Raw genomic sequence first — 16,894 nt, forward strand, 5'->3', positions numbered from 1 at the left:
ATTAAAATTTTTATGTTTAAGTATTTAAATATATGTAGAGGGAAATTTATCATAATTATAGATTTTAGAATATATTAATTGCTAAAGAGGGTAATGTTAACATGATCTATATTCATGCATTTTTTCAGAACTTCATTGGAAAAAATGTACTTTAAAACTGACTTTTGCTAGTGACCTGAAGTTTGAACCTTTATTCATATTTATTGATAATATTTCTGCAGGTCAGAAGAAATATTTGAATAAATAATGGCTGAGAATTTTCCAAAAATAATGACATACATCAAATCACAGATCCAAGTTGCGGAGAGAACCTCATGTAAAATCAGTTACACATACACACACACACACACACACACACATAAGCTCATCCCACTCCCCTGTACACATCATTTTCATACTGCTGTAAAATAAGAGAAAATATAGGAAAAAGCCAGAGAAGAAAGACACATTACCTAAAACGAAACAGAGGTGAGACTTACAGCATATTTCTCAGAAAGTACACAAACTAGATAATGTTTCTGGAGGAGACTATTCTTTGTGATTGCAGCTGTGACTCAGAGTTGTTAAATTATACTTCTTACTTGCTTTTCTTTTGAACAGCTGAGGGCTTCTCATCTTTAAAAACAAAAACAACTCCCAAATCCAAAATCCACACTGTATATTGGTGAAGGAAATGTTTAATTGTACTGTATACTGGATTTTATATCATGGTAATCATAATTCAGCTTCCTTATCTTCAAACCGATGCATATAATCACTTTTTTTTAGGACTGTAGCTTTAATACCACTCCAAGATAGGGTGTTTGATTTGTCCTGAATCTCTGTTATTAATTTGTACTTAGGAATTCCTTATTGCATTAGAGCCCGAATTATCTCAGGATTCTAGCTACATAAAATGCCTCAAGTTCTGTTCAAGAGCTTAATAGAATTGATTACACACCAAGTACAGTCCAAATGCACACAAATTCTATGACATTATTTCTACTCTAAAGGAACTTACAATTTTGTTGACAAAAAAGGACATATCCCTATGCAATGGATAATATTATAAGATAGCATATATTTGAATATTATAAACTATAATATATGTAATAAATCCTTAGCAATTCAATAAGTGACCAATATATAATAGTTTAAGGCCTCTCAGACCTTGAATTATAGTATTTAGATTACCAAGAATGAAGCAGTTAGCTTGTCAGCCGTGGCTTTGTGTTGAACATTGTCATATGTTCCAGGAACTTAAAGCAGTTTGGCTGGCTAAATCAGAAAGGTTAATTTGGGGTTACTTATAGAATATAAGATTGGATTAGAAACAGGAAGAAGGTGGAGTGTTTGAGTGCTAGGATAAGTTGGAATTTTATTTTGAAGGCAGCAAGAAGCCATTGAAACAAATCCAAAGTGATTTATGATTTTTTTAGTTTAATGTAAAACATTACAGATGTGCAAAGAGGTATTAATGAACACTGCAAATGCAGTTGAAACCTCCTGTGTATCCCTCCAGCTCTGATCTCATCCCCCTTGCTCCCTGAACTCACCATAACCACTCTCCTCGTTTTTGTATTTAACATTGCTATGTGTGTTTTTAGACTTCTACTATATCTGCATGTGTTCCTAAACTTTATACACTATTGTTTTGTACGTTTTTAAGCATTCTATAAATTGTATTTATGCTGCTTATATTCTTCCACAACTTGTTTTTATCACAACGCTGTTTGTGATATTTATTCATGTTTATATGTATAGCTTTAGTTATTCATTTTCACTGTGTGTAGTATTCTGTTGTATGAATATACCATACTCATTTCTCTGTTCTCTTAATAGATGTTGTGGTCACTTCCTCCACTCCTTTTTCTGTTACAAATAAGGCTGCTATGAACAATGATATGCGAGTCTCTTTGGACTAATGTGAGAGTTTCCCTGCTCTACCTGCTGTATGACTTTGGGCAAATCACTTAACCTGTCTAAACCTTAGTTTTCTTGTCTGAACAATTAGGATAAAAATAGTATTCATTTCATAGGGTTTTATACTAGGAAATGCAAATAGGTAATATATGATGTGTATAATACTATGCCTAGGCTATAACAAATGTCCAGTATTTTCTATCTGCTGTTGTTTTTATTAGTATTCAAAAGACTCTTTATATTCCCAGCACCTAGTACAATGCTGTATTTCTTCTGATCTTCAGATCCCAATTTAAGTCACACATCCTTCGTGCCAGTGGACAGATAAGCTGTTTCTTGTGACAGTGAACATCAGAAGTCTCAAGCAAGTAGAATAGGAATTTGATGTGTTATCTTATCAAATTTTTATTAAAATGAATACATATTTACAGCCTTATTTCTTCTTAGACTTATTTTGATTTCTTTCAGACCCTTGATGGTTATTCATGATGTTTTCAATGACAGAAGTCATCTTTAAAAGTATAAAGTGTAATGTGTTTATTTGATTGCCATGCCCTTTATGTGTAAAATGTTCTCCTTTCTCTCTCTGTCATTCAAAGCCACTAAGTTAGAAATTTGAATGCAGAGGTTATTGCAGAGATTGTTTACTCAAAACCTATCCTGTGAATTATGACTTAAGAAGTTTCTTGAAGAATAATGCAGATTGAAGGAGGTAAAGTTCTAGTAGAGTGGGGATGAGATTACCATTTTCATTGATCATCTGTGAAAGCCTAACTGTTAAGAGTGTAAATTGAGGCATGCCAGAGTCTCAAACCTTTGAGGACTGAGATGCTGGAGGCTTTATAGTTTGTGGCTGTTTTACCCCTAAAGCTCTTCCACACATTCTTTATTTTTGATCTCAGTATTTCAGTCCTTTGAAATAGACTGTTTGAGATGCTGACATGGAAAGCCCGAATTGTACAGATACATTTTTGTAGTTTGATTATTGTTCTTCAGTACCGCTATCTTTTTCGAGAGTCTTAGGAGAAAATACAGGAAGAGTTTTTAGATTTCCTATTTCAGCCAAGTATCTACTTTTCAGGTACCAGTATAATAAATAATGCCATAGCTGATGGACTCGGCTGTTCTTAGTAGATGTAATGATAGTTTATTCTCTTAGAGATGATTCATCCACTCATTATTTTCTGAAGAAAATAAGCACTATGATGTATACGGATCCTCTGTTAGTGACTCACTGGTGATTACTTTAAAAGAAGGCATCCTTGTGTAAGACTTATGTTGCTGTCAAGAAATAACTCTTAGGCTATAGCTACAAAATGAAGCATTAGCACCTTTTCTTGTTCCAATTTTCGTCAGAAAAAAAGATACGATAGTTTCTGTTAAAGCAGAAGATGAATTTAGTGGCAGTTGCCATTGTCAGAACTTTACTACCCTTGGAAAGTAGTACAGGGGACCCAGTGGTGCATTCCACAAGTCTAATGGGAAATTAAAATATGCTTTTATTGGCAAGAGTGGCTGGACCTGTGCTACATAACCCAAAGGAGTGGAACCAGGACCAGTGAAAATTACATGGATATGTGTTTCAGTTCAGTCTGTGGAAGAACTTTCTCATAGAGCTGTGAAAAGATGGAATGATCTACTAGTGGAGTTTCCCCTTACTGAAGGAGGTCATACATAGACTGTAATGTCACTTGGTGGTGTGTTATAGAAGGGATTCTATCATCAGAGGAATGGTCAGACCAGAAGATACCTAAGGTCGTCCCTTTGCATTCTGAGACCAAAACGCTAGTACAAAGAAGGTGATATGCCTGAAACACAGCCCTATATTTTGAAACCAATCTCTCTTTTACCATTTTAAGTTGAATTCAATAATCATTAGTTTATTCAGGTGCAGTGCTTGATCTTTCTTGTCAATTTATGTTCCATCTCCTACCTGATATTTCAAAAGAGGGTAAACTTCCTCAGTTTTATAGCTATGCCCCTTGTTTGTTTTCCTCAGGACTGTTTGCACTTCAGGTCTGTGGACAAAGGAAATCATCCAGAAAGAACAGGACTGATGCAGTCAGTTACAGTCTTCCCTCCCCTTCTGATAAGCCAAGCTATTAGCCCTTTAGATCTACCAAGGAAAAGAAAGGGCGAAAGAAGGAAAAGTAGGAAATGGAGGTAAAATAATGATTGAAAAATAATTGGAACAAATAGTTGCTGAAAAAAATTTAAGTGTGGGAGAAAGAGATGAGAAGAAAGAGCAAAAAGTGAGAGCAACTGGAGATGAGTAAGCTACTTTTTCTTTTACCAGGGATGGCAGACTATAACTTCCTCTCTTCCTCACCCAAGTCTAGTGATCTAGAATCATAAACGCCCCTGTGGTGAAGAGATTTTCCCTGTGAACAGCTCCTCAGGCACCAGTCCCACACTGAAAGGGAGACTTAATTTTCATACCTTTCCAACTCCCTCCATTTCTGAATGTTTTGACCTCCAAAAAATGAGGCCTTTTAAAAACTGTATTTAAGCAATTATGGTATAAAAAATTTTTTTCCCTAAGGGATGCCTTAAACAAGGTATTATTGACTATTCTAGCTAAAAATGCATCAGGCAGAAAGTATTATATTTTAAGGTATTTATTTGATATAGTATAATAATCACCGCATTAAATTAACCAAGAAATTTTGTCATGGCACGTGCAAAGAAAAATGTTGTTTCTAGCAAGAAAGAATCAGGCTTGTTGTCCACTTACAGTCTTTAGAAGGTTGAAATTTAGTTTAAGAATGTGTTATAAGAACACTACCTTCCATTTATCTAGCAAAAGAGAGTTTATAAAAATTTTACCGTCTATCATAGTATTTGATTTTTAGAACATTCCTATGAGAATTTGAAGTAAGAAGACATATGTTCTCTAAGGCATGTATACATGTATCAGAATAAGATGTATTTGTGATAAATTTTAGTTGTGGTGGGGTTAGATTAATTGGGTCCTCAAATGCTTCAGAGAGTATGGTGGGGTGTGCAAGCATATGCAGAATTTTGAGAATGACAACATTTAGGGGGACCATAGTGCATAACTTTCATTGGATTCTTGAAAAATTAAGACCATTAATCTTAAAATTTCAGATTAGCTTTAGGACCTTTATCATTTGCCTCCACAAATACTTGGTACATAGGTATTCAATAAATGTTACATAGAAAAACTAGCTAGATTACCTATATACACTCCCTTATTTAAACCTGTGAATTATTTTATTATCTTTTTTTGAGGTCTTTAGTCCTCCAAATTCCTTTGGATACAGAAGTATAAGACTACTTACAATGAACCTACATTTTAATTAAAAAATAGGCTACATATTTCTTAAAGGTAACTAATAATATAACATGTTTGTTTAATGCCAGATTAGTGTTTCACACAAATAAGAGCTTAATGAATTCAGAGCGATGGCTGTGAGTGAGCTAACAGGACTTGAGCTAGACCTTCAGTGAAGGGGGTTTAGGTAAGTGTATTCATTCAACAAATATTTTTTGAGGTCCTGCTATGTGCCAGGCACTGTTAGGTGTAGGAGAGGGGAAGACATTCCAACAGGGGAAATGAAGGGAGTGAAGGCACTGAGGGAGGAATGTGCTTGCCATGTTTGGGCCTAGGAAGATTAATTCAGCTAGAACCAGAGGGCCTAACAGGACATTTGTTCCATCAGACATTTGGTTTATAAGACATTTGGACAACACCAAAAGGTCCTTGAAATTTGGTCCTATCTAAAATGCCCATGCACGTATTTGATCCATGCCAAATGGTTTTGGACAGGACCAAATATCAAAGACCTTTTGGCCTGGACCGTATGTCTTATGGACATTTTGGACAAGACCGAATATCTGCTAACCCCAGAAGTTAGATAGAAAGGGATAGACTAAGGTGGTTTATTTGTTGAGCTGGGAAAATAAAGCAATATTTTAGAAAGATTAATTGTGTTTCCTGTATAGTTTATTTAATCCTATTTTGAACTTCAGTCACAACTGAATTCTGAATTGACAACCCTTTGAACATCATCTCTTACTGGAGTGTTACTGTTCTCAAGTAAATAGAATGCTCTCAATATTCCTTTCCCACATCCCTACAACGTACGTGTTTTTTAAAATTTAGTTACTGATTTTGACAATGAGTATTTGTCTGACCCTGATTACCATAAACTGACTGAAGTTGAATTATGCCTATCTGTCTTGTTATTTCTGGAGGATTTCCTTTTTTATTGAAGTATAGTTGATTTACAAAGTTGTGTTAGTTTCTGGTATTCGGCATAGTGATTCAGTTATGAGGTTCTTTCTCATATTCTTTGTCATTATAGGTTATTACAAGCTATTTAATATAGTTCCCTGTGCTATAGGACCTTGTTGTCTATCTGTTCTGTATATAGTAATTTGTATCTGCTAATCCCAAATTCCTAATTTATCCCTCCTCCCACCCCGCCTTTTCCTCTTTGGTAACCATTAGTTTGTTTTCTGCATCTGTGAGTCTGTTTCTGTTTTATAAATAAGTTCATATGTGTCATTTTCTTAGATTCCACATATAAGTGATAGCTGGAGGATTTTTAAATGTTTATTTGTGTAACTGCTATATTCCCTATTTTGTTTTTAATTTTCTACTTAAATTTTTATTTATCGAAGATAAACTTTTGACATTTTTTCAATTGGTACTTAGTAATAATTACATCACAATTATTGAGTGTTCATAAATTCCAAAATAATTTTGTTCTTTCATGCAACATCATAATTAAAACACTTGGCACTTCAAATGCTTTAACATCAACATTCTGTAATTTGATAATACAGTAAAAACCATATCTATCCAAGCCACGCTGAAGTGGGCAGTTATTTGTTTTGGCTAATTTGAGATTGTCGTTTTAAGTGCTAGAGCTTTAATTTTGATAAAGATTGTAGCTCAAGTGTAGCATGTACTTCCCATCTATCTTAAGCCAGAGAGTTTAACCCATTCTTCACCATTAATTAGGTATGTTCATTATTTAATTTTGCCAACTGTAATATGCTGTAGCTGTTATTCTTAATGAAGATGAAAATGTACATAGTTTATGATATGAACACAGAAATAGCCTTAGAATATGCTATCTTGAAACGCTTCTGGTGTCATTTTCTTTTTTCCCATAAATGTGAAATAAAATAGACGCAACTTCTTAGCTTTGTGGGCAATGTCACATGCTCAATAAATAAAGGCAGTGTTTTTCCAAGTGTTTTTCTGCCTGCCTAAGTTCACTGGTGATTCTTGTGTCCTTTCACTTGTCTGCCGCATTCAAAATACTCTGTATGCTTTCTCCACCGTTAACATAAAATCTGATGCATAGTAGGCATTCAAAGAATATTTACCTCTTTCCTGTTACTAATGTATTAATGAGTATTATTTTGTCAGCACATTCATCTTCGTATTATTTCACTTTTACAGATGTGCTACAAGTCACTACTTTCTCTTTGATATTTAGTTTCCAAAAAAAAGGCCATAACCTATGCACCATTTAAAATGCCATTTTTCATATAGGTAGTAGAGCAGAGAGATGGAAGAACCTGGGTTTTGATAAGTTACTGCATCAATCCTAAAGTTCTGTCTACTTCTAGACTTCCTATTACATGGGAGAATAAGGTTTTGTCATTGTTGAAGCCAGTTTGAGTTAGGGATTCCAAAACTTTAGCCAAAACCACCCTAAACCCACAATATTGGATTGTTGTGAAGACTGAAAGATTCAACATATGTAAAGCACCTGGCACATAGTAAGTACTCCTTAACACAGAACATTATGTCTTCAGGGATCCCTTATGTGCTCAGGGACATTATATTAAGACATAAGACAGGTACCACTACCACATTGTTGAGCTGTTGCATCACCCACTTTTAATTTCATTGCTGATTCTCTTTCTTTCCCAGCTATAGTGTGTGCCTCTGCTACTATCTTTGATTTCTTCTTTTATTCTTTCTTGTCTCTTACATTTCTTGTTACTTCTTCCACTTCTTAGCTTTTGTATGATAAATCTAGCCTTTTATAAACACAACTAACCAACTGGAATCCCTTGCCTGTAATGCTCAGCTCTCTGGTTCTTCTCCCTTTTTGTTGGTTACTGGATGTTGAAGGACAGCTTTTTGGCCACAAGAGATTCTAAAATATGAGGCCTTATCTCTTTTTCCCCTTCCCAGGTTTTAAAACTCCTCTAAATGCTGAAAAGTTTTAGGAGCAAAGGTCATACTGTACCTAATAATAATCATGATTTATGAAAGAGAGATTTTCAAAGGCCACAGGAAAATTAATCTCCTTACTTTAGAGTCACACTATTTTTCTTAGTCAGCTCCAGCTGCTATCAAAATACCATAGTTTGGGTGGTTTAAACAGCAGACATTTATTTCTCACAGTTCTGGCAGCTGGGAAGTCCAAGATCATGGTGCCAGCAGATTTGGTTCTTGAAGGCTCTCTTCATGAGTTGCAGACTGCCACCATCGAGCTATATGCTCACATGATGTCTTCGTTGTGCACACTGTAGGGGGGAGGGAGCTCTCATGTAAGGACACTAATCTCATTATGGGGGCTCCACCCCTGTGACTTCTTCTAATCACATCCTAAAGCCCCCTACCTCCTAATACAATCACATTAAGGGTTAGGGCATCAACATATGAATTTGGGGGGATACAAAAATTCAATTCATAATACCATGTATATTTTTAAATTTTAAAAATCAAGTTTGGTGTCATCAGGAAAAAAATATCTTTTCTTTCTGAGTGTCTCCCCACCACCCCCTTTATTTCACTTTGGGACTGCATTTGATCATCATATGTCCCCACAGTGTTTTTAGTCTAGAAGTAATAAAACTGCTATTCAGGCCATTTTCTTCCTCTCTTGGGTTGGCCTGGCCCCAATTCTCTGGGGTGTACTATATTTTACTACCTTTTTACTTTACTAATCAAATCTTCTATTTATATATAAAAAAAACCTCTGCTATTCAAATATCTTATAGGTACTATTTTCGAAAAACACTAGGTGATAGTGGATAACTATCATACAGAGCAGGCTTAAGTTTATAGTACAGATAACATGCTTCAGGATTTTTCCCAGATGGTATTTTTTTTAATTTTGTTTGTGGCAAAAATGTTAGTTTAGGGCTAAGGCAAAACAAGCAAATTCATGATTTGACTGTTTTCATATCAAATAAGCCAATAAATGGTTCTCTAATAGATCATGGGTTTATTTGTAGATTTTTGTTGATCATTAATAAATTAGACTGTATTTTATAAGCCTTGTGTTTCATACAGTAACAAATTTCAGATGAGAGACCTGTTTGAGGCATAAATCTGGCTTATTCCAAGTTTAAAGCTATGGAATAATATGTAATACATAAACAGAGAGATTATCTTGAATATGCTGATTGTTAACCCCTGCTCTAAGTTTTAACACTTCAGAAAAGTGGTAATGATTTGTAGGCCAAATGAAAATCTAAAGAATGGATAAAGAGGATAGGATTACTTCGTATTTTAAACTTTAGATCATACATTTGTCCAACGATAGGTTACTCTAACCTGATGATTTTCTATCATTAATTTATACTAAAACATGTACTTGATACAAGTCTGGGGCAAAGTGGCTACAACACTACTAAGATTTAGTCATTGTCTTTAAGGAAAATGCAATCTGTGGGGTTCAATATATAGAGTGAGAAAACAAATCTAATTAAAAGGTTAGGAAAGACTACATGAAGTGTGCCATATCTAAATAGTTCTTAAGAATGGCCAAGATTTAGTAAAGGGGGTATTCGTAGTGGGTAATGACATGGAAACAGGCAACCAGTTGAGTTTAACTGCATCAGAGAATTCCTGAAGGAGAGTAGTGAACACAGACAACGATAGAAAAGTGATGAATTTACTCAGAGATGGGGCTTGGGAGGTGGGAGAATATCTTTTTCTTATGTTTATATTCCTAGTATCTGGCATAGTGTTTGACTAATCTTTGTTTAAAGAATGGGAAAATGGAAATAAAATGTATACAGTGGAACCTGGAACACATTTATAGATTTAGACCATCTTTTAGAACCATTCCTATAAAGGATAAAAATCTCTCATTTTCATATTTTCCTTTTACTTTCTTGAAAATGTGATGCCATTATACTCCTCTGCAGTGGTATAAACAGTATCCAGTTCTTCTGCTGTTTTTAGGACAGGATATATGCCCTAAATGGATGGATAGAGTTAAAACTGGTAGATTTGAAAGCAAAAATCATGTAAATGATTTAATCTTTTCTTTTTTATTGAGTAAATTTGACATGTAACCTTGTGTAAGTTTAAGGTGTATAGCATATTACTTTGATACATTTATATATTATAATATGATTGCTGTTATAGCAATATGTATCCAATTACATAATTATAGTACAGTATTATTGTCTGTATTCATTATACTGTGCATTAAATCATTAAATGGTTTATTTACTACTCAGTACAAGTTTTTGTTTTTATTTTTGTTTTTTTTAGGTTTTTGGTTTTTAGTTTTTAGTGCTTTGGTGGAGGGGAGGTAATTAGGTTTATTTATTTATTTATTTTTAATGAAAGTTCTGGGGATTGAACCCAGGACCTCATGCATGCTAAGCACACACTCTGCCACTGAGCTGTACCCTCCCTCTACTCCTTACAAGTTTGTACTCTTAGATACGATCAATCTTATTCCCCTTCCCACATCCCCTAGTAACTGCCATTTTACTTTCTGTTTTTTACAGGTTTGACGTTTTTAGATTCCACATATAAGTGATATCATACAGTACTTGTCTTTCTCTGTCTGACTTATCTCACTTAGTATAAGATGCTCAAAGTCTATCCATGTTGTTGCAAATGGCAGGATATCATTTTTGTGGCTGAATAATATTCCATTGTGAACATGTACCACATCTTTTTTATCTGTTCACCCATTGATGAGCTTTTGGATTGTTTCCATAATGCTACAATAAACATGGGAGTACATGTATCTCATCAAAATCTTAATCTCTTGTTTTTGATAGAAGCATAAAAAAAACCTAAAGGTTAGAGCTCTAAGGCAATGCTGTCCAATAAAACTTCCTTCGATGATGGAAATGTTCTATTTCTGTGCTGTGCACTATGGTAGCCACTAGAGTCACATGTATCTATCTGTTGAGGCCTTGAAATGTGACTAAGGGGATGAAGGAACTGAATTTTCATTTTTTTTAATTTTAGTTAATTGATATATAAATTTAAATAGCACATGTGGATATTGACTACCATATTGGATAGTGCAGTTCTAAAGCCCTAACAAGTTACCTCCTCAAGGTCTTTCATTTTACAAATCAAGAAATTTTGGCCCAGAGAGATGACATGACTAACTAGAGATTACCTGGTTGTTCAGGAATAAAGCTGGGACCAAACACAGTTGTTCTGATGGCCAAGTCAGTGGTATTACTAGATCTGAACACTTTGAAATTTAAATTGCTATTCAAGTTATAATTTTACTTTTATTCCATTTATTGTGTTTAGTAATAATTACCTATTTCTCCTATCCTTTCCACTGCTTCCTCTCCTTCACACACACCTACACTATCTCCATTAAAAAACAGGTGGGGGGGGGCCTTTAGGAAGACATATTCAAGTTCATTTATTTAAATAGGATGTAGTTTTTAATTGTGTATGTTTTTAAATGACTGTTATCTCTAAATTCTTGAAATCCCCTCTGGGGTCTTCACATTTAAGATGTTCAATGTCAATGTGACTATATAATCTAGAGTTTTATTTTAATATGAGGAAATTATTTTTTGGTGACTTCCCTTCTGGTTTTTAGAGAAGCAAAATGGCAATATCTTTTCTGTAGTAAATTATACACTTGGAAATTATCACTGAACTTTAAAACCATGCATTGTCAAAATTAGAAGGAACTTTAGACATCTTTCAGTGCAGCTTCCTTTCACAAATGGGCGGCCTGACATACAGTGAGGGGGCATTTACTTGTAAAAGGTGACATAGTGAATTATTAGCAGAGCCCAGACAGCTGTTCCAATTCACAGCCTGGTGTTTTTTCCATTATATCACGATTTCCTCTCAGATCTTCACAAATGAACAACTCAAACGACACTGCAGCAGATGAAGTTCTTTTAAGCTGCTAATGGCTATACTGAATTTTGATAACTAAGCTCAATTTGTAACAGCTCATTGGGTGCTGGAAATAGACCCACCAAGTTCTTCAGCCAAATATTTTTAAATTAAACTTATTGTTTCTATTATGTAGTTAGAAGAGTGTAGTAGACAGATGGGCATGTATATATTGGCTGGAAATTGAGATAAGTTTTTATAAGTGGGAATCAAGAATGCTACCATAGAATCATCAGTCTCAACTTTACCTATCTGAGTAAGATGTTGTTGAGCCAGATATTTCAAAGCAGTTTACACTTGCAGTATTGTAAGCACAATTGAATTTTCTTACAGATCTCAATTTGAAGGTCTAGCTGGCTGTTTGCATGGTGTAGTTGTTACATAGCTCTATTTCAATATGCCAGCATCTGCTAAGGCTTGTACCCACCCCCAGGTGTCAAAAATACGGTTACTTTTCCTTTGAGTGATGTGGAGAAATCATATTTATTTTTATGAATTATATTGGTCAAAGGTCAAATATTGTGATTTGGAATACTGTGGGGCCAAGATATAAAGCAGGCCGGACTGGTGACTGGAAGAATGAAAGGGAGCGTTTTACTTCAGTTTCCTGCAGCATTGCAGCTCTTCTAGCCTGCCACAGCATCTGCTGTCACTGTTAGACAGACATTTAAAATGCAGTGGTGGTGCTTCAGATGTGAAAGATACACAGCTGTAAACTTCCCAGGCCCATGTGTCTCATGTTTAAATTTACGTGTCTGGAAGAGGCTCTCATCAATGCCAGGGAACTCATCTTGTCAACAAGTATATATTGTTCCCCTATTCCCAATGAGTTAACAGCCTACTTTGGGAGAAAATACTAACACCAGTGGCTAGCTTCAAGTGCAGTAAGAAGCTCAGGATAAATGTTGAGAGTGCTTATACAAATTGTAGATAGATTATGGAGAACCTAGAAAGTACAAAATGGTTTTAAACAGTGTGCTAGGAAAGGGAGGGCCAATTTATTTTCTTGAGTAGGGTAGTAATCTGACTGACAAAAGAATTATTTTGGTTTGACAGTGGAAATTACAGTTGGTTGGAATTAGATGAGAATGGAGTGGTGGCCATTGACTAGGAGGTTGATGATGACAGTAATGATGATGTAATAATAGTTACATGAGCCCTTTTTCTGTGCTTGTCACTGTGAAATAGCTAATATTACATGTGTGAAAATTGACACCCATTCACATCACCTGCCCAAAGCCATACCAGTAGTAAGTAGTAGAACTAGAATTTGAATCTGTCCTTTTCCCATTACTTTACCAAACAGATGGTAAGGGCCTGGTCTATGTTCATGGCCCTGTAGCACCTACTTGTATTGTAACACTCATCACTCTAGGCTCTTTTTGTATTATACATCTGTCTCCTCTGCTAGACTGTGATTCTTTGAGGACATGGATTATATCTTAATCGTCTTTTTAACCCCAGCACCTAATGTAATTGTACAGTAGGCACTTAACAATGTTTACAGAATCAAAGGATAGATAGTAAGGAGTAAACAAGAGACAAAAACAATAAACTACATCATTTTTGTACTTTTGAGTAACATTGGAATAATGAAGTTGGTAATAGAGTGCTTGCTTCTGTTCTTAGAAGCCTTTTATTGCTATTCCTACTAAACTGTCCTCATTTTAGCTAGTAAATACTGTTGAAAGATTATAATGATATGTATCCAGAGTTTCATAGGAATCTTTTAAAAAATTTTATTATAGAAAATTTCAAACATTTACAAAATTATAGAGAACAATGTGAAATATAATAATATAATGTAGCATAATATGTAAAACATAGTATATAAAATATAATATTACAAAATATAAACCTATCATCCAGCTTCAACAATTCCTGGCCAATCTTGTTCCACCTCTACCCCACCCCTGGATTATTTGAAGCAAATCCCAGACATATTTTGTCTATAAAAGTATCAATATATAGCACTTTAGAATGCTTTAAAAATATTATCACACCTAAAAATTAATAGTAATTCCTTAATATCTAATATCTAGTCAATGTTAAAATATCTGTGAATGTATCATAATTTTTTAAAGTTCATTTTTTTGATTCTGACTCTAATAGTATCCATATATTCCAATTTCTTGATTTTAAGTCTCTCAAGTTTTCCTCCATCTCTATTATTTATTAAAGAAATCGGATCATTTCATTAGCTGTATAGAGTTTCTGAATTCTTGAATTTTCATACTGAATTTCCATAGTTTTTAATGTATTTCTCTATCTTCTGTATTTCCTATATCATAATATCAGATAATGAACTGACCTCTTATTCAAATTCAGAACTACAGAATCTTGCTTTAACTTCATCAATCTTTTATCTTTCTCCTATACTGAAAAAATCTAATCTTTAAAATGTCAGCATATTTAAATATCTTATCCTATAATATACACATAACAGTTTCATAACAAAATGCCAAAACTGCAACCAACAATATGATTATTAAGAAGTTTTAAGGTTGATTGGTTTGGTTTTTTTTTTTACATTTTTCATTGATTTATAATCACTTTACAATGTTGTGTCAAATTCCAGTGTTCAGCACAATTTTTCAGTCATCCATGGACATACACACACTCATTGTCACATTTTTTTCTCTGTGAGTTATCATAACATTTTGTGTATATTTCCCTGTGCTATACAGTATAATCTTGTTTATCTATTCTACAATTTTGAATCCCAGTCTATCCCTTCTCACCCTCCACCCCCCGGCAACCACAAGTCTGTATTCTCTGTCTATGAGTCTATTTCTGTCCTGTATTTATGCTTTGTTTTTGTTTGTTTGTTTGTTTTTGTTTTTTAGATTCCACATATGAGCGATCTCATATGGTATTTTTCTTTCTCTTTCTGGCTTACTTCACTTAGAATGACATTCTCCAGGAGCATCCATGTTGCTGCAAATGGCATTATGTTGTCGGTTTTTATGGCTGAGTAGTATTCCATTGTATATATATACCACCTCTTCTTTATCCAGTCACCTGTTGATGGACATTTAGGCTGTTTCCATGTTTTGGCTATTGTAAATAGTGCTGCTATGAACATTGGGGTGCAGGTGTCATCCTGAAGTAGGGTTCCTTCTGGCTACAAGCCCAGGAGTGGGATTCCTGAGTCATACGGTAAGTCTATTCCTAGTCTTTTGTGTAATCTCCACACTGTTTTCCACAGTGGCTGCACCAAACTGCATTCCCACCAGCAGTGTAGGAGGGTTCCCCTTTCTCCACAGCCTCTCCAGCATTTGTCATTTGTGGACTTTTGAATGATGGCCATTCTGACTGGTGTGAGGTGATACCTCATTGTAGTTTTGATTTGCATTTCTCTGATAATTAGTGATATTGAGCATTTTTTCATGTGCCTATTGATCATTTGTATGTCTTCCTTGGAGAATTGCTTGTTTAGGTCTTCTGCCTATTTTTGAATTGGGTTGTTTATTTTTTTCTTATTGAGTCGTATGAGCTGCTTATATATTCTGGAGATCAAGCCTTTGTCGGTTTCCAGACAGAAAATAAACAAGACAACAGAGAAATTAAATAATACAATAGAAAAACTAGATTTGGTGGATATTTTCAGAGCATTACACCCCAAAAAAATAGGATATACATTCTTTTCAAGTGCACATGGAACATTTTCCAGGATCAATCATGTACTAGGGCACAAAAGAAACCTCAACAATTTTAAGAAGATAGAAATTATCTCAAGCATCTTTACTGACCACAATGCCATGAAACTGGAAATCAACAACAGAGAAGCAAAGGAGAGAAAAAGGAAAGCATGGAGATTAAACAATATGTTATTAAAAAACCAATGGGTCAATCAGGAAATCATGATTGGTTTGTTTTTTGATGTTCTCTTTGTACTTTGGGTATAGCCCATTAAAGATGGAAGGTCAATTACTTGGTTGTAAATTCACTTTGAATTGTTCCTGTCTGTGTGATCATTGCCTCTGCATTGTTTGTTTATTTCATTGTCCTTTTAGTTTTTAGGGCTCACTTTTTAAAATTTCCATTTTTGTTTTATACTTATCACAGGATTCTTAATTTAATAAGATAACTTTTACTACATGATGATACATCTCTAAAGCAGAATTATAATGATTAGGGCTGATTTTAAATTAGCATGTAATAAATATATACTCTTTATAATAAAATAGGTAACATAAATTCTTATAGAAGGGAACTTTAAATTTCAATTCTGTTATAAGGAAGAGAAGACAGATATATTTATGTTTTCATGTGAATTTGGAGCAGTTAATGCTCTGCCTTGTTTTTTCCAGCTCTCATATTGTGAACGTGTCCCTTTTGTGGTCTAATTTGTGCTGTTTTCATTTTTATTTTTTTGGTGATGCTGCTATATAAAATGGCTCCATGCATAGTGCGTAAGTGCTATCTAGTGTTCTTAAGTACAAGAAATCTGTGCTATGCCTTAGGGAGAAAATATGTATGTTCAATAAACTTCATTTGGACATGAGTTATAGTGCTGTTGGCCACGAGTTCAATGTTAATGAATCAACAATACATGGTAAATAAGGTGTCTTTAAACAGAAACACATATGAAACAAGGTTATGTATTGATCAGTTGATGAAAATGTAACCAGATTGTCACAAGAAATTAACCCTATATTTTCCTTAGAAACAGTGGTTCAGTATTGGCTAAATCAGTGTTCATGGTGACTTTATGGAAAATAACTACTGCAAATGATGAAAATCAACTATATTTTGATTACAAAAGCACTTGGAAGGATTGAGTCTCATGGGGGAGTTAGCTGATGCTCATCTTCAGTCTTGGTATTTGTAAATCTCTGTATGATAGAATTATGTTCTAGGACCTGTTTG

The 16,894-nt window shown here is 34.4% G+C and overlaps 1 protein-coding gene across 5 annotated transcripts in view; it reads left to right on the forward strand.

Annotated features, from left to right (window-relative positions):
- The window catches only part of APOOL (apolipoprotein O like), a 64,252-nt gene that overhangs the window by 14,572 nt on the left and 32,786 nt on the right, over window positions 1-16,894 (forward strand). Inside the window, exon 1 of one of the 5 annotated variants that reach the window (XM_032474536.1) lies at window positions 14,874-14,894. The exons of the other annotated variants lie outside the window; for them this stretch is intronic. Within the exon in view, the coding sequence (XP_032330427.1) occupies window positions 14,892-14,894 (3 nt within the window). The 5' untranslated portion in view covers window positions 14,874-14,891. Of the gene's footprint in view, window positions 1-14,873; window positions 14,895-16,894 lie in introns of those variants that run through there. 5 annotated transcript variants of the gene reach the window in all.

Source organism: Camelus ferus, chromosome X, assembly GCF_009834535.1.
Source record: "Camelus ferus isolate YT-003-E chromosome X, BCGSAC_Cfer_1.0, whole genome shotgun sequence".
In the NCBI taxonomy this organism is placed as follows: domain Eukaryota; kingdom Metazoa; phylum Chordata; class Mammalia; order Artiodactyla; family Camelidae; genus Camelus; species Camelus ferus.